Genomic DNA, 21,315 nt, shown 5'->3' with positions numbered 1-21,315 from the left:
GACTTGGATTTCTGTCACATGAAGCTGGAAGAGTCTTGATGGATACACTGAGAACTTTTTCTACGGATAATAACCTTCACCAGTAGAGACTTCATTTCAGTTGTGCATGTAAGCACATATACACAGCTCAGAGAAATGTCTCCCATCCACATCGGCTGCAGAGCAGGGCAGGGCAGGACCCAAACCATACCAGTGAACCATTCCTAAATTCCAGTCCTCAAAACACCCAAGGATGGGATTCCATCGCTAAGCTTGCCTAAGATGTTTCTGAGTTTTGTTAAGGGAGTCTTACTTATTTTACAACGATAAGGCTGGAAAATATTTTTGTCTCTGTAGCATTCATGATATCAGCCTTCGGGGGATTTGTCAAAAATATCATTTGTTGAGGTTGTGTTCCACATCATTCATATACTTTGGGGCCAACTTCAAACTCCAGTGAATTATGTGTATCAGGTTTCTTCTTACTCAAACATTTTCCCTTCTTTTTTTATTCCCAAGATATAGGCCTCTGCCTGCAGGACTTAAAAAAATTTGCCAAGGAGTTGTTCTGTGATGTTTATGTATTAAATAAACAACATTTCCCATCAGATGCTTTTACCTGTAGGAACAGCTCAAGTGCCGTAAGTTTATAGTTTCTAAGTTGAATTACTCACCAGTTGTGTAATTCCGCAAAGGCAGCTTTGATCTTCTTCACTGAACTATCCACTTCCTCCTTGATCATGACACGATATCTCGTTAGAGACACAGTGCAGCGCTGCAAATCCTTCACCGATTTCTCAATGTTTGGGCCTAAAAGTAATGTCATGGAAAAAATGTTAAATTGAACACTTAATCTTTTTACATCTGAGCTAAACAACGACAACAACAAAAGCAGCGATCTCCCCTACCCCTAATAAAAAGAGAGAGATTTATCTTTTGTTTCTCAATGGGGAAAAAAAAAAGTTCCGTCAAGAAGATGTTTGTGTGTTTATAACCCAGAGTTGTAAAAATCCATAGTGGGTGACTGGTGTGGCCCCTGGGACTGCTGGGATTTGACCAGGGGCTCTGTGGGTGGGCCATTTGGGGCACCCACGCCTCCTTTGTGCTTTGGAAAGAGGCTGTGGTCATGATGTTCTATTGCAAACTCCAGTTTCGTAGAATCTGATATGTCTGAAGACTGTTTGTGTGCTGCTGGCTCTCACCACTCTGCGTGGTTAAAAGCCAGCAGGGCTTTTGGAAGAAGAAAAGGACATGGAGCTTGGGAGAGTACAAATGAGCTCGAAAGAGCGGGGAGCTCTGGTGCCAGGTACACTGGCTCCGGCCCCAGCGGTCCCGAGCCAGGCCTGTAATTAGAGCAGCAGCACTTAGAGCTGCTTGAAGGCTGCCAGTCTCGCCTGATTTCCTGAAACTGTCACCAAGGTACACAGATAGGGCAGAGCAAATGGGCCAATTGTACTGATCCCAACAAGGCCATGTTTCTTAGAAGAAAGAACTCTCCCTCAAGAGAAGTAAGAAAGTCTATCAAACCAAAGCCAAGGAAATCAGATACAACCGAGGCTGAATGCGAAGAATATCATGGATTTCATCCTCTGGGAACCAGAAAGGAAGCGATTTAGCCCCTTTCGTGTTTAACACCAGTTCAGTGTAAAGTATGACAAAGCTCAAAAACTAGTAAAAACATAGTGTGTCAAATACAAAATCCTCTTTCGGGGTTACAGTTTGTCTGCAAGTTCTAGCACAGAACTGAGGTTCCATGAGGAAGGTCACATCTGAAGAAGACGGGTCAGCCTCTAGAATCATCTTCATTCAGGGCAAGGGAAGAACTTGCGGGCCAGGGAATCAGTCGGCATTCCCTCTGCTAAAAGGGCTCCCGCGTTACCGTTCCCTTCATGAAACATGAGGGTAGAAAGCACTCGTGGTGCCGGTTTGTCCACATCTATGAAAAGCGGAATGGCCACAGGGGGCAGAGAAAGGAGAGGTGATTCCTCGTCAACATTCAAGACCTTTGGTTAACATGGGAGGAATCACATCTACTTTTCAATCTGTGTGGGTCACCAAGAGAAATGCAATTACATGTGCATCTCTCTTCACTAAGCAGCATCCTTTTGGAATGTTCTAGCATTCTGGCACTTCTCCGGGGGTGCAAAATGTGTTGAATCATTTGTGCAAAAGAAATCACTTTACCTCTTTTCTTTGCCAGCTCATCTGGCTTTATTTCAAGATGAGCTGCGGGGGTATTGGACTTAACAGGAGATGTTTTTGCCTTAGGCTTGCTTGGGTTACAAGGCTGCTCAGCTGACCACTGTAGGCCATCTGACCTCTCTGGTGTTCCATGTATAGGTTTGGGGTTCCCATCTAAGGATAGTTTCTGTTGCAGTGGTCTGTTGCCTTCTGTAAGAAAACACCAAATAATGACTGTGAAGTGATACACTGAAAACACTGATGAGAAAGTGATGGGGAAATGCCAAGAGTTTTGTTTTTGTTTCCATGTTGGCAATAATGCCCTTCGTTGCAAACAGTGAAGAAACTGCTTTAATAGAATCTCTAGAAGATTTGAGGATATCCTAGAAATAGAGCCTTGCACTGGGAGTTGGAAGACCCGGGTGGGCGTTTTGGCTCTGGTAGTCACTTACACGGTGGCCCTGGGCCAGCCACCTCACATCTCTGAGCGTTGGTTTCCTCACTCATGAGGAAGGTTATTAGGAGACGAAGAGGTTTTTGGTTTTTTTTTTTTCTCATTCAGTAAAGGTATAAGCATCTTTAAGTACGGTTTCATATTGAGGCTATAAAAATGCAGCCTTCCTATCTCCAAGTGCTACATTAATGTCTTGTGGTATTTTATTCTGAATTAATGAAGGCAGAAGAGTGATTGGAGATAGGGCAAGTATGAAGTGACAACAGGTACTATAATCATTTCACTTAATTTATGGAGGGATTAAATCGGGAAACATAATATCTCTACTATATTTAAAATCTAGGGAGTCAAATTCTCTCTAGAGCTTTAATAGATGTGGCAATAAATTAGCAGCACATTGCTCTCAGCATCTTTTAAAGGTAGGTTTCTATTTAGTTATTGCTGGAGTGAATTAAATGGCACCTTAGTGGCCGGAAAAGGAAATGTATCACCCTTAACATCTTACTCACAACTAGAGAGAGCTTTGGGTGTAAAAAAAGGGAAGCCAGTGTGCTATTGAAGGCCAGGTTCTTGGAGAAAGCTGAGTGTAGTAGAGAGAGGGCAGGTGGGGATCCAGGATCCCATGTTCTGAGCCTGTGTCCTGGGCGAGCCTGTAGGAATGACTCCACGTTTCTGGCTGCCTATGGCTCACACTCAAACAGAGCACAGCATCCTCTCTATGAACCCCTGCCCCTTTGCACCCTGCCTCCCTTCTCTCTACTCCCAGGATGCCTCATAAAAATTTACTGCATTATATTTGAACACAAGACTTATGTGTCTGCCCCTCATCCCTGCCTTGAGAAGGCTAAAACTCCCTTGAAGTTTGATTCATTTCTGAAGCCCTGGTACTTGGGTCTGGCTCAATAGCTATCTGCGAAATTGTGACTGAATTAAAGTACTCTTAAGATGATTTCATAGGAAAATGAAGAGCCTTTCTTAACATTTGCCACAAACATTATGGAGACTATACTTGGAAGGTGCAAAGGACTATCGCCTGGGTCCTAGTCAGTCTGATTTTACGAGAAGTGTAAATTTGACTTTGGTTGAATCCATCATTCATAACTTATACATCAAGAAAGCACAGGGGTGGCTGGGTGGCTGTCTGTTGAGTGTCTGACTCCTGATTTTGGCTCAGGTCATAATCTCAGGGTCATGAGACTGAGCCCTGCATCAGGCTCTAGGCTGAGCAGGGAATGTGCTTGAATTCTCCCTCTCCCTCTGCCCCTTCCTGCCATGCTCCCTCTCTCTAAAATAAATAAACAAATAAATCTTAAAAAAAAAAAAAAGAGGAAAGAAAACACAGCATACAGTTTATGGGCTGAATGATGAGTACTCTCTAAAGGGAAATTACAATACACAGTGAAATGTTCAACAAAGGTAGTGAACAAATCAAGTACTGAAAACAGCATTTCCTTCAGTGGCGAAACAGATTTAAATGGTAGGATGCGATTTTATCTTTAGGGATATTGACGTGGAACTTTAGGGCAGTGGTTGTCAAGATTTAGTGAGGTTGAGCTCTCCCTTAGTACTTCTTACAAATGCAGATTCCCAGACAACACCTCTGGGGATTCTGATTCAGCAGTGGGCCCAGGATCCTACCTGCTAAGTGGTTCTGCTGGGGTGAAGATGGATGGCCCACCCAGCTAAAGAAGCTCTACTGCTTAAGATGAAAAACTGATTTTTTGATGAGTCAGTGAATGTTTTGTTAAAATAGTGATTAAGTACAGGCTGAACCCAACTCACTCCCTCTCTAAATCATAGTGAAGATTCAGCCTGGATGAAATATTATAAATTGAGAATCTAAAGTAGAGATTGCTATGCATAGTGTAGTCAATTAGTCTTATTCTTGAAAATAAGGGGTTTATATTATGGCCTAATGGAAATAATGACCTTAGAATGAAGGGAAAGCATTATTCTGTTGGATGCATAAGAATTTTAAATGGAAGGCAAGCATGCAAATGAGCATGGGTTCATTAACCTAGAGCTGAAAATATTTTGTGTCTCAGAGAACTGGTATGTGGGCTATTGGTTCATTTCATCATTCATCCAACAAAAATTCATTGAGAAATATGAATAGCAGGGTTTTCTTTTTTTTAGGGTCCTGAAAAGCTGTCTTATTGGTGGAAATCACTGCACACTGGAAAGATCTGAAATTCTCAAAGATGGCTTGGATATATTTGCACATTAGCTGTACAGATCTGTCTCCAAATATAGTAAAACTCTGAGGCGCTTTCAGAAGAAAGCTGGTGGAAGTTATTCAGCTACAACAGAGTTAGGCTCATCTTAACCACAAATCCTGCTATTTCTAGCAACAGAATAATGGGGGTTCTTTCCTGGATAGAGCGATTTTCCTCTAACATTATGGCCAGAAGAACCATCAGTTCTCTATCTTTCTGGAATCTACTTATAAACTTCAACAGACTGCAGCTGACTCAGATTTGATTCCTATCTCTGTCCAATAAGGTAGCCACTAGCTACACTCAACACTTGAAATACCGCTTGACTAAACTGAGATGTGCTGTAAGTGTAAAATATACACTGAGATTTGAAGTCTTCATACAAAAAAAGAATTAAAAATATTACTTTGATAATTTAAAAAAATACTGATATGTCAAAATAATATTTTGTGTGTATTAAGTCAGAAAAAATACATTAACCAATCTAATTCATCTGTTTCTTTTTACTTTTTAAATGTGGCTACTAGGAATGTTATTTATTTATTTATTTTGCTACTAGAAATTTTAAAATTATACATGTACCTCACATTATATTTCTACTGGGTAGCACTACTATAAATCAGAAGGAGCATGAGATTATTGATCTAAAATCTGCCATCACTACTAATTTATGTTCTAGACTAAAAGAGTACTGATTTTAGTGAAACTTTAAAATAGCCACTGCATTTCTACTTGAGAAAAGCGGTGACAGAGTTATATATGTCTTGTTCAACACTATATGCTAGATGCCTAGTAAGTACATGATGACTACTGAACGAACAAATGAACGAATGAATGAATGAATCAGCATTACTCTGGTACTTTCCGCACCGGGGGCCTTCTTGTTATAGGGAGCCTAGTTTGATATGGGTCTCTGGCTGTGTCTTTATCCAATATTCATCAAATACTTGAATCAAAGTAGTTATATCTTGGACACACCCCATCTGCCCACATTTCAATAAATACTATATACATTTTAATTTAATCCTAAAATGGCTCCTAGAAGGGTATATGTTTTTGAATTTAACTATTACCTGAGCCTTCCCTTTATTGAAAATACTTATCAAATCCCAACATCGATGGTATATATCTTCCTGAGTACCATTATGATTTCTAACTCAACAGATACATAAGGAGTGCCCAGTAAGTGCTAGCCCTGGCTTATTCATAGGAGATAAATGGGACAGTCTTGCTGCCCTTAACAACTAATATGTAAAATGTGAAAAAGTAACAGACCATAGCAGTTAATCTGAGTTCACCTTTTCCCACTGAATTATGCTGGCACCTTTGTTGAAAATCAATTGACTATATATGTGTGGTCTATTTTTGGACTACATTCTATTCCACTGATGTAGTTGTCTATCCTCACCCCTAACACCACACTTTTTTACTACAACTACATAATCTTAATATCAGATAATACATGTCCTCCAACTTTGCTCTTCTTTTTCAGGATTGTTTTGGCTAACTTAGGTCCTTTGCATTTCAATGTAAGTTGAAGAATCAGCTCATTTTTACAAAAACTATCAGTGTATTTCTATAGAAAATTTGATGGGATTTTGATTGGGCTCGAGTTGAATCTCTAATTCAATTTGGAAATATTTAGTATCTTAACAATACTGAATACTTTGATCTTCGAACATGATACATCATGCCATTTATTTAGCTTCTCTTTAATTGGCCTCAGCACTGTTTTACAGTTCATAGTGTCTTGGGCATCTTTAGTTAAATTTATTCCTGGGTAATTTAGATGTCTTAGGCTATTGTATATAATGTTTTTAAAAACTTCATTTGCCAATTGTTGGCTGCTAGAATGCGGATATACAACTGCCTTTTTATATATTTAGCTACCTTGCTAATTTCCTTATTTTTTGTCTTTGTAGGTTTTTAAAATTTTTCTATGTAAGCAATAATGCATCTGTAAATACAGTCTAGCGTCTTTCTTTCCAGTCTTTCCTTGCCTTATTAAACTGGTTAGGAACCCTAGTACAATGCAGAATAATACAATCTTGATCTTAGGCAAACTGTATCCAATATTTATTATTAAATATGATATTAATGGTACAGCAGGTTTTTCATATGTTTATTAGGAAATTCTCTGTATTCCTAGTTTTCTGGGATTTTTTCTTATTTTGCCAAGTGATTTTATTTGGCCTCACTTATTGAGATGATCATATTTTATTAGCATAGCAAATTACATTAATCGGTTTTGACCTGTTAAGCCAAAGTTGCATTCTTGGGAAAAAGCACATTCGGTCATAGTGCATTATCTTTTTATAAAAAGATAAAATTGCTTACTCCAACCTGCTAATATTTTGTGGAATATTCTGCTTCTTCAATCATGAGTGATATTGTTCTGCTTCTAATGACTAATCTTTCTCTTCACTGTAGGTCATATTTGATTGCGTCTTGTGTGGATTTATTTTACACAGCAAAACAGAAACTGTGGTGGTTGTTTTTTGTTAACAGTACCAAAAAAACCAAAATCTTCATCTTGGGAGAAATAAAGGACTAGGATTCAGAGATTATCATAATATATGTACAGCCATGTATGTGTTCAGACTTGAAAGTTTCTGAAAACTCTTTTTTCTTGTTAGATTTTACTTTCCAGTGAAAGCTTCATGTATTTATAATCAGACTGAAGGAAGTATACATGGAATTCAAATCTAAGTTTAAGAAATGTGTTGTATATAAGAGCAGGTCTAAAAAAATTATTTTAACCCGTTAAGTTCCTATTATACACAGTAAAACACCGACTCCTATACATAGTAAAACAGTTGTCTGATGATTAATATGGTATTATGAAGTAGTTCTACTTAGAAAAAACTGGAAAGGAGGGGCACCTAGGTGGCTCAGTGGGTTGGGCCTCTGCCTTCAGCTAGGGTCATGATCCCAGTCCTGGGATCGAGCCCCGAATCGGGCTCTCTGCTCTGTGGGGAGCCTGCTTCCCCCTCTCTCTCTGCCTTCCTTTCTGCCTACTTGTGATCTCTCTCTCTGTCAAATAAATAAATAAAATGTTCAAAAAAATTTAAAAAAAAAAAGAAAAAACTGGAAAGGAAACAAAGTCTAATTTTGTTATAAAATTCTGCCTAAAATTGCTAATGTCTGTGTTACTAAAAACGTGTTACATTCACTTAAAAGTAATTAAGTCAATATGTTAGTTTTTAATGATACCTGATAATAATAATAGTTCTTCGATCATAATTTTAGTGTTCTTAAGTACTCACAAAAAGAGAGATGCAAATGGAAATGAAACATCTTAAAGTATGCCATTGCCCTACTAATCAGTTTTACAAATAGAAACAATGTGATAAGCACAATCTTTCTGGACAGCAATATATTCAGAATTTCAGAAATATTCACACTCTTTGAACCTTAAAATACCATTTCTAAGAAAATGTGCCAAGGAAATCATAGTTGTTTATAAAGATTTATACATGAGAAATGTTCACTAGAGCATTATTTACAAGAGCAAACAAACGGAAATAATCCACATGGACAATAGCTTGGGAATAATTAAAAATACGTCAAATTCATAAAAACACAAGGTGGCCATTAAAATCATGTTTTTAAAGAAACGAGGTAATGTTTATAATGTCACCTTAAGTAAAAAGAATACAAAAGTTCACATGCTATCTAAAAGGATATTTGCTTTTAAAAATCCCATACATCTGTGCAGTTAAGAAATTCTGAAATTAAATTTAATAGTGGTTGTTTTGGGGAGGTAGGATTTTTGATCCCTTAAAACTTACTTCATTTTTCAAATTTCTTCATTTGTATAAATTTCTTTTAAAATAAGAAATACAAAGTTCATAATTGTCTTTAAAAAGCAGCACAGTGACTTAACAAAATTTAACCTACACTTCTTTACATATTCTATCACTAATACTTCAACAGAAAAAGGCTTGTTTGAGCGCCTCTAATGTCCAGTTACTGTTTTAGGCCCCAGAACTACAAGGGTGATCAAAGACAGATGTGCTCTCAGTCTTTCCAGAACTTTCTGGGTGTTACAAAGACATATAAATCAAATGGCCACACAAACAATGTGGAATTACAACTGTGATAAGTGTTATGAAAGAGAAGTGCATAGTGTTCTGAAATCTGTCACTGGCGTAGCTGACTTCATGCTAGTAATTCCCCAGCCATCACCTCCGTCACTTGAAAGCCCATGAACTAACCGATCAGGTAAGGAGGCCAATCAGTGCAGTCCAGCAAAGAAGGCTTTTGAGGCAGGAGGAAGCATCATAGTGCCAGTTACCAAGTTACTGTCTCTTGGTTCAAATCTCCCCTTCTTTGCCTCACTTTGTGCTACTGGAGCTCGTGGCCCTGTTTTGCCTGCTGGCAGAATGTTAGCTTTAGCGGGGGAGGGCCGTGAGGTGACCATGCAGGGCTAAAAGGGCAGGCGTACCCCTCTCTTCCACATCTGGTTCTTTGTTATGCTTGTTCGTCACAGGAGCTCCCAGCCGCACCCTGACCGCGTTCTCCAGTTGCTCCAGTCCCCTGTGACTCTGAACAGTGCCAGTCTGCCTCTGGCAATGGTAATGGTCTACAGAACAGCGTAGTCCTGGCTCCACAAGGTTCTGTTGTTGTTTGGTCACCACAAGGCTGCGTGTTCCTCTGAGGGCCACATACCTTTGACGGGATCAGAATCTCAGTCTTGGACTGGACGGCTCTTGATTGTCCAACCTTCCTGGAGACAGTAACTGCTCTCTTGCGTGGCTGGATCCCTCAGAGTTCTCATTTATCCCTTTTAGTAATTAACCACTTCCTGGTGTTTCTAGTGCTTTAGTAATTCTCTGTATTACCTTCCTCCCATTCAAATAAACTGTGGCTTCTGTCTCCAGACTTGAACCTGACTGATACACGCAACCAGCATGAGGGACTGCGAGAGGACCAGGATGGCCGAGCAGAGACAGTAAGAAAGAGTAGGCCATACAACGAGGCTGGAGTGACACACAGGGGCCAGATCATGCTGAACCTGCAGGTCATGGTGAGACTTTTGTTTTTTATCTTAAGAGTTCAGAGTTGTGGTTTTGAAAAGATTTCAGGATACGGACTGACTTAGAGGGGAACCATGTAAATGCTAGGAAACTAATCAGTGGACCCCTATAGCAACACAAGCAAGAGAGGATGATGGCTTTGGTGGGAAGGTGCAGGTACAGACAGTGAGAAATGGATGAGTTCTAGGAATATTTGGAAAAGAAAATCAACAGGACTTGTTGATGGATTGGATGTGGAAGGTGAGAGAGGAGATGTCAGGACTGATGCCTAGATTTCTGGCTTGCACATTAAATAGAGAGTACACCAAGATCAGGAACACTATAAGAAAGCTGAGACTGGGACGGAGATCATGAGTTTGCTTTAAGCACGTTGTTGAAGTGCTTTGAACAGTTAAGAGTGAAAATGTCAAGTTTAAGAGCCTGGAAGACAGAGAGTTGCCTGGACTGGGAAGACGAACTTGTGAGCCAGCTTACATAATTAAAACTCGGGCATGGTTGAAAAGATCTAAGAAGATGGTATGGTTTTATATGAGGAAGGACTTGGAACCAACCAAGCCTTGTCAAGCTCTACTGGTTAACAGCCAAGTAGAGAACAGTGACCCTCAAAGGAAACAGAGGAGCAATGAAGATGGAGGGGAAATCAGGAGTGTCATGTCCCAGGCACTGAAAAGAAGACACAGAGTAGTTAAGGACAAAGTGATCAACAGCACTGAATGTTGTAGAAGGAAAAAAAGACGAAGGATTGAAAATGCCGCTGGACTCAATACAGGGAAGCCATATTGATTCACTTAGTGGGAGCAATGTCTTTGGCATGACGGGGTTGTAAGGCACAATGAGTAGGCTGATAACCGAGAGGTAGAGGTGAAGACATGGAGACAGTGAGTAAAGATAATTCTTTCAGATGTTGCAGAATGATGGTCTAGTGATGCCCCAAGAAAACTCTTCACAGGACAGTGATGGGTGCACCATTCTTCTGTCACTGCTCGACAGCGGAATGAGCAGTCAGAGGAACCCGTAACTTTGAAACAGAGACCTGAACACTGGTTTATTTCGAAGACACAGTGTCAGTCAGTTCTGCCTTCTCGTAACTTCTTCATCAAAGACAGATGGACTTTATTATTTCAAGTCCTATGAAACTTCATCAATTCAGTGGGCAAAAGGCTCATAACTTTTCAGATTGGAAAGAAACCTTTTGGTTTTATTTACATGAACTTTCAAGGTCTCATATGTCATTAATACCTTTACAGGTTTATTTATATTAAAAGATAATAGATAATAGGGGTGTTGGGGTGGCTCACTGGGTTCAGTGTCTGCCTTCGGCTCAGGTCATGATCCTGGGTCCTGGGATCAAGCCTCGCATCAGTCTCCCTGCTTGGCAGGGTGTTTGCTTCTCCTTCTTGCTCTGTCCCTCCTTTCTTTTTTTTTTTTTTTTTTTAAAGATTTTATTTATTTCTTTGAGAGAGAATGAGTGAGAGAGAACATGAGAGAGGAGAAGGTCAGAGGGAGAAGCAGACTCCCCAAGGAGCTGGGAGCCCGATGCGGGACTCGATCCTGGAAGTCCAGGATCATGACCTGAGCCGAAGGCAGTCGCTCAACCAACTGAGCCACCCAGGCGCCCATCTGTCCCTCCTTTCTTTCATGCTCTCTCTTTTTCTCAAAAAGATAAGTAAAATCTTAAAGAAAAAGATAATAGATAATAAAGTCAATGCGCTAAGCTGTCAGTGGCACAGGTGGACGGGTTCCCTTCATTTGTTTCGCTGACTTATTTCACTGCAAAACAGGTTCAATTCTCATTGCACTGGGATAGAGCCATTTAAATCTTTGTTTGAAAATTTTTTAAAAAATTGGCTTTTCAGGAGACCTTTTGTTCTTTGCAAGGAGTGCATTCCATTCAATTAGGTCTGTTTGTAACGGAAATCTCCTAACAAAGTATGGAGGGGAAGTTACGAAGGTATCAGCTCTTGAGTGAGGAGTCGTTTTGTGTTTCTGCTGCAGGCTTGCAGCAAAAGGCGTTTTCAAATGAGAAGGGAATGGAGACAGCTCTGGATTTCACTCTACCCAGGTGACAGAAAAATACCTGAGGGGTTTTGCATTTCCTGTGCCCCGGTGTCACTACATCCTGTGTGTGTCTGTCTCTTTCTGCTGCTTCGTTACCCAGAGAAAGGAAGCAGAGGTCCCGGTCCCGGAAGACACGGTCGCAGGCCTCCCCTGGCTACCAGAACAGCTCGGACACGGCGCTGCTGGGAGCCTAGGGGGGCGCTGAACAGCTCCCAACTAGACCAGGAGCTAACCCTACGTATTCAGATGCTAAGATAATAATTAAGGAGGGGTGACAGTCAAGATAAACCTGCTTTAAAGTGTAAACTTTCAAAAATGCATATTCTTAGAACAGGACCCGAGGTCAGCTGCATAGATTAACAAAGTGTGGCATCTTTAATTTTAAAAAAGGGTAAAAACCTATGGTTATAAGTCTGTGAGGGTTTCAGCTCAAGTCCTTAATTAAGGTTTAAATAAAACATGGGCTGCTCAGGGCACGGCAAGCTGGCGTGAGAGAACGCGCTTCGGGGCGTCTGGGCCTCGGCCCCCGTGTCTCCTCTTCAATCACTCGCCTGACATTATGGCTTTCTCTCACGTCGCCGTGCACGCCCTCGACCCCTGGCCTTGTCTCTCTCCTGCTCACTGTCCCCACGGCATTTATGACAATCCAGAATTCTCTCGGTAACTTGGCTGTGTTCTGGTTTATCAGGTATCTCTTCTCCTCCCTTCAAACATGTACACAAACCCCATGAGGGCAGAGACCGTGTTGTCCTGTTCACGTCCTCTAGAAGAATTCCTGGCCCACGGCAGGGCGCTTAAAAAGGCTCACGAGGCAGATAAACGATTTGTGGGTTTACTCTGTGCCAGATGTTGTGCGAATCAGTGCGAATCACCACCGCTGCCCACACGCTCTTGTGAAGGGAAGTTCTATTTTCTGTTTTGCAGGTGAGGTCACTGAGACGCAGACTGGTTAATCTGTGCGGGGTCACACACGTAGTAAGCGACCAGACCAAGACCTGAATCCAAACACCCCCAGGGCTAAAGCCTGGTTCTTCGCTACAATCTGACACTGCTTCCGTTTGACAGGCTCTGCTGAAATCCTGGAATATATACACTTGGCTTTACTGTTAACGTTCTAGGCAAGCTGCTTTCATCTTGTTGATCTTTTCTAATCCTCTGGTCCAATATAGGGCTTAGAGAAGCCAGGGAGATAATGTTGAGGCTAGGACCAACAGCAGCATAAAAAAACAAAACAAAACAAAAAAACCTGGTTGAAAATCCTATAGGGAACCTCACAGCATAAAAATACTGTGAAATAGTCTGGTGAGATATGCATGTGTGTGTGTGTGTGTGTGTGTGTGTGTGTTTAATAAGAAGCACAGATGAGAGACAAGCAGCCAACTTCTGAAAATAACAGGACCCTTTCTGTCACATTTGCTTCAGTTCACTCTGAGAATGAGAAAGCAGTTCTGCGCCAGGCCCATGGCAAAACAGAGAATCCGCATTGTCCGGGCAAAAACGACGGGGCTGCTCCTGGTCTCGGATACAAACCTCCCGTGGAGGTCCGTGAACACAGCGTGGAGCCTTCTGTTGGAGACATGTAACAAGTCACAGGGGAGCTGGGTCCCCGGGACGCTTCGCAAGATGAGGGGACAAAAAGGAAGCCAGCCATTCAGCAAGACAGGATGTCGCCAAGGAAAGCCCCGCCCCATCCCGAAGTTTCTGTCACTGGAGCCAGTCGGTGGCCCGTAATCTTGCTCCTTTCCTATTCAGTGGGAATTGCGTCCAGTCGGAGGAGGATGACAGAGAAATCCCAAATCCTGTTCAGGCCTACACGGTGATAAGCACCTAAATATTTCAGCAACCGGGAGCCTTGGGGAAAGTAGAGCAGGAAGAATACTTAGGAAATTCGAGCCCCTAAAGTTGTAATGTGCTTTAGACATTTAGATGGGCCTCAGGATTAAAAATGATCCTTGGCATTACTTTTGGTAAAAATAAATCTTAATCTACTCCTTGTCTGACTTTGTACTTGGACGCAGAATGATCTTGATTGGATTATGTAAAAGATCTAATTTGAGCTGTTATTAAAAATTCTGAAATACAGAAAAAAAAAACTACTCCACGGCTTAAAGAAGTAATTTTGTACTAAGTTTAAATCAAGCTCCCAAACTTCCAAGCCACAGGCTGACAGGCAGCGTTGTCCCACACGACAGGGCTATATTTACAGCCCGAAACGATGATGCTTTCGGCGGCGGGTTTTCATGTAGGAAGTCACACCAACACCCTTGGACCACCTGGATACATCTTCGAGCTCACTTCTCCCCTCCCAGAAAATGATTCTGTTTAAAATTTTTTAAAAAGAGAGGGATCTTGAGTGTCAAGGTGTTATAAAAAGATAAAACATGCGTTGTACGTGTTCACAGCCCGCCGCTCAGCTGGGCAGTCGGGGCAAGCTTCCCTGAGCCAGTTTCATTACTGGAGAGATTGATAAACGCTCGGCTGCCAAGCAGCCTGGAGATTTCTTTTCCGCTCATACTTCGAACCCACTCAAGTACAGAATATCATTATATGGCTTTGTTATGATCCCTTTTTCCTAATTTTTCAATTATACATCTTTTCAGAGTCGGGGAGCCCGTGGCTTCAGCGGCAGCTCTCCAATGCATGCATTAAATCGCACAGACCTGAGTCAGGCTTTTGCAAAGCAGTAGGAGTTACCCCAGGGGGTGTGGGTTCTCTTCTTGTCTTCTCAACCCAGGGCGGGGGTGCGTGGGTAGGGGGCTTCGGCTTCCTCCAGTTCAGTGAGGGGACGGTGTTAAAGGGTCACTGCCCACCTTTCCAGTTCCAAGGCTCTGCTCATAATGGGTTGCAGAACGTCCAAGACCTAACACTCGTCTGTGAAATACCTGGCTTGAGGCCTTGGGATGGGCATTTCAAAGCCGTTTCCCAGTCTCAGCACCACCCTCCTGGTGAACTTCCACCGTCTTTGGGAAGGAAAACGTAACCAGTTACAAACTCACTTTTAAATGTATGATCATAGCACATGAGCCATTGATGAGCTAATGGTCAACCAAGACTCCCTTCCTTTTGCAAAAATATCTAATGACCTTCCAAGATCATCATTTATTCTTTAACAGGAGAATTGACGTGAGGCATGGATCTGTACTGAACCAGCAACGTTAACTGGTAATACTGACGTACTTTAACACCTTTGTGCCGAACGTAACAAAACCAAAAGGATCCTGGGATGGCTTTTTTGTGCAATAAAGGAGGCTTCACAGAAAGTTTCATGTCAGAGCCGACAAAAGCCGCCTCATACAGAGAACTCCTCTAGTGCACACTTAACTTTCAAGGCAGCTAGCCACTGTGACATGAAGCGCTTCAATATTGAATTTGTCCTAATGTCATATACTTGACAGAGCTACCGAAATTGTTTTAGGAAGAAGGTATAACTTTTAAGTAAATGAACGAATATACGTGCTAGGCTTTTAGTCTATGATTGATATCAAAACGGCAACGTGAGTAATTAGATTTTGAAAGTAATTCATGGGAAAGCAATAACAAGCCAGGTTGGGAATCTGCCACCCAATTATTTCATTTCTTTCTCCAGCTATACCATAAATCAAAACATTCTCAAAATCGTAGGCCTGGTAAAAACTGAATTTAAGAATTCCTGGAAAATTTAGATCCCAGATGGAAATGAGCTGTTGTTTGTTTGGTTTTAAGGAAGCGCTGTTCCGGGAGGCTCTCCTGATTTACTGCTCGCTGTCTATCGAGGTAGGCAATGTGTTTGTGGAAGAAAATCAGTGCTTGGTGAGCAAGCTACAAATGCCCTAGCGTGTTACACGGCCCGTGAGTTATTTAATGCTTCCCCACCGGAGCCCTGGTTTGGTACCCGTCAGCGTGAGATGGTCTGTTTGCCTTTGTCTCTTTTGCCGGACTCAGTTCTTCCTGGCAGGGCCCCTCTTGATCATTTTTGGCTGATCAGAGAGGACAGTACTGCCCCACAGACCGCAGAGGGTGTGGAGTCCTGTCCTTTCTACTTCATTTTAATCCTCCAAAGCCCTCTACCACCTCAAGGCTACGGGTCCTTCAATAACCGTGATGCCCACGAAGCTTTCCCGGATCGCTCACGCATGCAGTGGCCCCTCTCCTCCCCGAACTGTAAACTTGGCCCTCTCTTCGGGAATAACAGAAAGCGACTCCCTCAGGGCCTCAAGCGTACTGTATCCTTCTGGGAATTTCCAGGGCAGAACAGCACAGGGCTTAGCCTGTAAGAGGAGTTTGGAGAGTCGTTGAGTCAATCAGCGCAAGATTCTGTAACTAGAAGAAGGACTGCAGGGATTACCCGGTGGTGGGGTCCTGGCTAGGGGACCTACCAGGCGTTTGGAATTAGGAGGCATTTTTAAAAAATGTGTGGGTGGGGGAGGGGCCTACACCTATAGTTTGGTGACTTACTGTCACAGGAATCCTGCACAACAAAGCATCGCCTTGTATCCCGATGTGTTTCTCAGGTCCTCTTGGATGCTTTATATATACGCACACAAAGTAGTTTTTGTACAATCCTCCTATGGATTTCCAGGATTTAATGCGGGGTAAATTAAAAAAAAAAAAACTGTACTTTATGGTGTGTGGAACTGACCAAAAGCTTTGCACCATTTGGAAAGTCCCACAGCCAATGACACGTGTGGTCATGGAATCTGACTTGACAACCAGCGTCCCCGCGTCAGCCTGCCTTTGTAGTAGCTGCTTTCAGAGTGATTCTAGGTCTGAATACAAACATGTTTATTTTGCTCTTGCTTCATGTGTCAAATATCAAAAAAACAGTGTCCACAATGTCCCGTTGACCATTGTTTTATTTTAAGTGCTAAGTGATTCATTTTAAGTGGGCGTGAATATCTGACCATTTTATAAAAGTCTTCTAGTTTAGCTGTTCCCGATTTCTTATATTTTTTGCTTTACTGAAGTTCCATTTCTAGATAGACAACATTATCTCTGATTTTTATTTTAGGATTTGTTGTAAAAGTTGAGCATTCTGTTAGTGCTGAGACCACTGATCTAGTACATTCTGGTACGGTGTCCTTATTTTACAGAAAAGAAATGGGACACTAGAAATGAAATGATGCACCCGAGGTCATACATTTGATTAAAAAGTAGCCTTTTGTAGATTGAGATATAGCTCTAGCACAAATAATTAACATTCCAGATTCTAACACCCTGGAAGATTACGTTCTCTCGCGTAATACGAAATACCAGCGGTTAAAATAATTTGATCTAACCTTTAATAACATTTGCTGTTATCATCAATTATTCCTCCCTTATCCCAGCAAAGGTGTCTTGAAAGAAAATTCTTTTAACTGAGATTCCTGTTTTCCTGATGATCCTAATATAGACTAGAACTATGTTCTTTGGCCAAAATTATCCTTTGATTTAGTGCAGGGCTACACTGAGCTTTCTCCTTCGGCCCCTAACATCCCCTCACCCTGTTCCCGCAGAAGACCTTTGAGTCCTTGTTGGAAGGAAGCCCCTTCTCTTCCAACAGTATCATAGCGGCCACCACTGCCTCTGTGGGTTCCCTCTGCCTCCTTCTCTTCTGTGTCTTCCTAAGCAACTTTATATAAGAATTACTGACCTGTGACCCCGCGGAGTGCCTTTGAAGGTTCCTCGAGTATCGAGATCTTTTTCTCACGAGGGACAAGGACCGGCTTTTCGCTGGCGGAATCTGTGGACGAGTTGTCTTTCTCACAGCCATTCACGTGGCCGTTTTGTATCTGGGGCGGCAGTGGCTGCGGGGGCCCGGCCTCGGGCCTTTCTGCCTTGTCTTTAGTAGCATCTTTATTGCCTTGATGCTGCTTGGACTTGCTTCTTTTTCTTTTGTTGTTCTAGAATGAGAAACAAATGAGAAGTTAATATTATTCCGCTCAGGCCCTTGAGTTAGAAGGTGAACCTGAGAGATCAAAATAAAAAGTGTTAACTTATTTGCTCTCTGGCCCTTCTAACCGAATGCGGGGAAACACCTATGTCTTTACTGACCACCCACGTGGATATAAGTCTCTTTTTTTCTCACAGTAAGTTGTGTAAACTTTTAACTCATGGACCCAGTAAACAAAAGAAATTCCCTTAGAAGGGAAAAACAGCAGGGAATGGCTTAAAAGCCGAAATATTATTTGAGCAAACCGAAGCCTGATGTATGTGAAGGGGAATATAGTAAAACCTTCTGAGAACTGCTTTGAAATAGCCTGAATTCAGACAGCACGCCATTGGAGAAGCGCTCACGTTTCTTACAGAGATGATGGTGGCAGGTGGGAGGCAAGGAGGACTCTAGGGTGCTGAGGGAGGACAGGAGCTTGAGGGGGACAATCAGTACGAAAAAGGCCACAAGGCCTTGCAAAATGAGGAACTGGAAGGCACATCCCAAAGTCCAAGTTGGGTCCCTGAGCTAAGCCCGGATCAGCCAGGGGATTCCTGGAAGTGCTGCACCTGGGCATGGAGCACAAGGCGGGCACGGTCCCATGGTCATCCCCGGGAGTATTTCAACGGGGGCACACAACTGCGATAAAGTCAGGCCAAACTGCTCTGCGTCCACCCTGGGTTTGGACTGCGCAGCTGGAATCCTGGACCTCTCAGGGCTAGTCAAACAGCATGACCAGGCCTCACTTTACACCCAATCCTGCATTTTAGCCCATCAAAATCGTTTTGGACCCTGATGATCACGATACAGCAGGTTTTACTGTCCCTCTCCTAAAATGCCCTAATGGTCAATACATAATAATATAGAGGAAATTAAGAAGATGTTCCCAATTCTGTGGAACACTTTCCTTGACTTCGGTTCTGTACCCACAGGGGGCTCCGTGTAGTTAACATTCAGGCCTGAACCCTCAGCTCAGACCCTGTCCCCGCCCCACTGCAGCAGGGAGCTCCCCGCTGGACACCAGCCTGGCTTTGTTCTCCAGCACATATGAAAAGGAAAAAAATAAAAGGGAACTGTTTTCTCTTAATTCTCCTCCCCACTCCTCTTCTTTCCCTTTGAAACCACAATCACAGCCCCGAGGGAGGGCTCTTCCAGCCCAGAGAAGCCATTCCCAGGATGAAGGGGAGGGCTGGCCGCCCAAATTCCCACCCAGGCTCCGTGTCTGCTGGGCCAGGGAGACCATTTTCTCAATGAACCTCTAAGATGCGGACTCAGCAGTGAGCTGGGTCTGCAGCTGCTGTCTGCTCCCTGATTCACGTCAGAGAAACTTGATACCTCAACCACACATCCGACATTTTTCCATGGACGTGTAAATATTGCCTTTCTATCACTTGCGAATCGTCACCTGGCACAGACTTCAGGGAAGCCATGAATCGAGCTAAGCAGAGACTGTCAAAGGGGCTGACTTGCAAAGGTTAAAAAAAAAAAAAAAAGAAAGAAAGAAAATCTGGTAATTCTCCCTATTCTCATGAATCTAGGGGGTGAAAGAAAGAGGAAGGGTCATTTCAGTCATCTCAAGATTTTATGAAAGTAATGCTGCTTTCTGTTTGCTTACAGGCTTATAACCTGTTTTGCAGGCCTGCGATCTTCCCTCGGTGGGGAAGGGTGGGCTGGCCTGTTATATTGTGGGATACCCAAAACACAAGGCCTGACTGCGAAATAACGGGCATGGGGGGAGCAGTTACTTTGAAAGGAGAATCGGACTTTTTGTGAAAGGCATCCAGCAGGTCGCAAGCCCCAGACAAGGGCGGCACACCTTATGGGAGCTGGTGTGCTTCTACAGAAGCTCACAGATCAGGCAGGCCCGTGCTGGGCCCCGAGGGCCACGGGGCTCCCGGGCACACCTCAAGTGCTAGAAGCCCCACTCCTTGTGACTAGCCAGGGCAGCAAAATGACCCGAATTGGGCAGAGTAAAACTTCCTTATCTGCGCTCTCAAAGAAAGGATTTTTCAAGAAGGGAAAACAGGTCCCTAACTTACTATGACTTCAAGGTATTTTCTTTCTTCTTCTTTTGTTAAAGATAAGTTTAGAACTCGGCAAAAAAGAAAAAAAAATGTATCTCAGGGCAGCCTTGGACGGATTCTTACAGTTGGAAGAACATGAGAAAATCTATTTAGAGCTTTTCAAGTATCTTTAAAACACTCCCTAATTTTTTCCTTTGTGCTATGGAATATGTTCAGGCAAGTTAACGTCTTGAATCCTTCGAATTCCCCGGCTGGGCTCCCCTTAATACTTGAAAAAAGAAGAAGTTGGGGACTTCTACGGCACACCTGGTGGTTCAAAACACTCGAAAAGGAAACAAGGGCATTAGTAGTGAGGCTGGCTGGTAATTGAAGAGAGCCTGGAAATTGCAAACCTTCTATTTATACATTATCAACCTATTTGGAAGAGGCATGAAATTGGTAACCTTGTTTAAATGGTAACAACCATGAAGGTTTTGACTAGAGATGTTCTTAATCTACAATCGATATTCATCTTACCTTCTTTTTCCCCGTCATGTTCCATTCTTTTAGAACTTGGACTGCACTGCCTAGACAAAGACAAAGAACCTTGAACACGGATTCACATAATAAAACACCGCACAAAGTTAACCTCTGTCTTTCCATCCTGGCAGTGATTTTTTTTTTTTTTTTTTTGGCTTTTCAATTTGTTTTGATCCATCCTACCTTAATAAAAATGCCAGTTTCATTTTTTATTTCCAGATTTTCATTTAATTCACTGCATGATCTTGGTTTTATCAAAGTATTAAAGCCCCACTACATGAAGCTTACCTTTTTATCATTATGTTGTCTTACAGAAAATGAAATATATATCGAGAATGTTCTGTCAGCTGTGCTGCCATAGGTGGAATTAAAATTGTTCTGTTTGATATATGAATCAAAATACCTGTAATCTTCCAGACCAAACACGGGATTTTGAATATTATTAACCAAGTGAACCAAAGCTTTTTGTGTGGCCATTCCTGCCTTTCCCTACCTTTCACCCACTACAGTCCCAGCTTGCAGCTCGGTAAGGAGGACAGATTATTGATGTTGGTTTCGCTCTTGTCACCTTGCAAAGGGATGGGATGGGCTCTTCAGAAGGAAGGCTTCCACTTGGAAACAAAAAAGTAGTTCGTCGAATGACAAGCTGATCCCAGGTTTTCACTTTCATGTGTGAAACTTAGGTTCACATACGTATGTGGCCATGCACAGGCTCAGAGAGGAAAAGCCTAACCTGATTAAGTTGTAAAATATTTTAAAAGACTGATCAGCTATGGTCACTGTCTCCACATGGCCTAACAAATTCTCTGCTCATTCCAACGAGGCGGGGCGTCATTTCAACACTAAGTTATTGGTAATGGGTACATGGGTTGTTTTCATATAAATAGGTACTTTTTTTTTTTTAAGATTTTATTTATTTATATGACAGACAGAGATCACAAGGAAGCAGAGAGGCAGG

The 21,315-nt window shown here is 42.3% G+C and overlaps 1 protein-coding gene across 1 annotated transcript in view; it reads right to left on the bottom strand.

Moving 5' to 3' along the window:
- The window catches only part of LOC111141838 (spermatogenesis associated serine rich 2 like), a 164,159-nt gene that overhangs the window by 37,026 nt on the left and 105,818 nt on the right, over positions 1-21,315 (bottom strand). The window contains exons 5-8 of the mRNA XM_022494677.1: positions 20,355-20,404; positions 17,536-17,785; positions 2,164-2,370; positions 654-789 (exon numbers count right to left, since the gene is read on the bottom strand). Coding sequence (XP_022350385.1) covers positions 654-789; positions 2,164-2,370; positions 17,536-17,785; positions 20,355-20,404 — 643 coding nt within the window. The remainder of the gene's footprint in view (positions 1-653; positions 790-2,163; positions 2,371-17,535; positions 17,786-20,354; positions 20,405-21,315) is intronic.

This window comes from Enhydra lutris, unplaced genomic scaffold (genome assembly GCF_002288905.1).
Source record: "Enhydra lutris kenyoni isolate GAN:26980312 unplaced genomic scaffold, ASM228890v2 scaffoldscaffold1, whole genome shotgun sequence".
In the NCBI taxonomy this organism is placed as follows: Eukaryota; Metazoa; Chordata; class Mammalia; order Carnivora; family Mustelidae; genus Enhydra; species Enhydra lutris.
The sequence above is the reverse complement of the archived record's forward strand: the minus strand, read 5'-3'. Positions and strand labels throughout refer to the sequence as shown.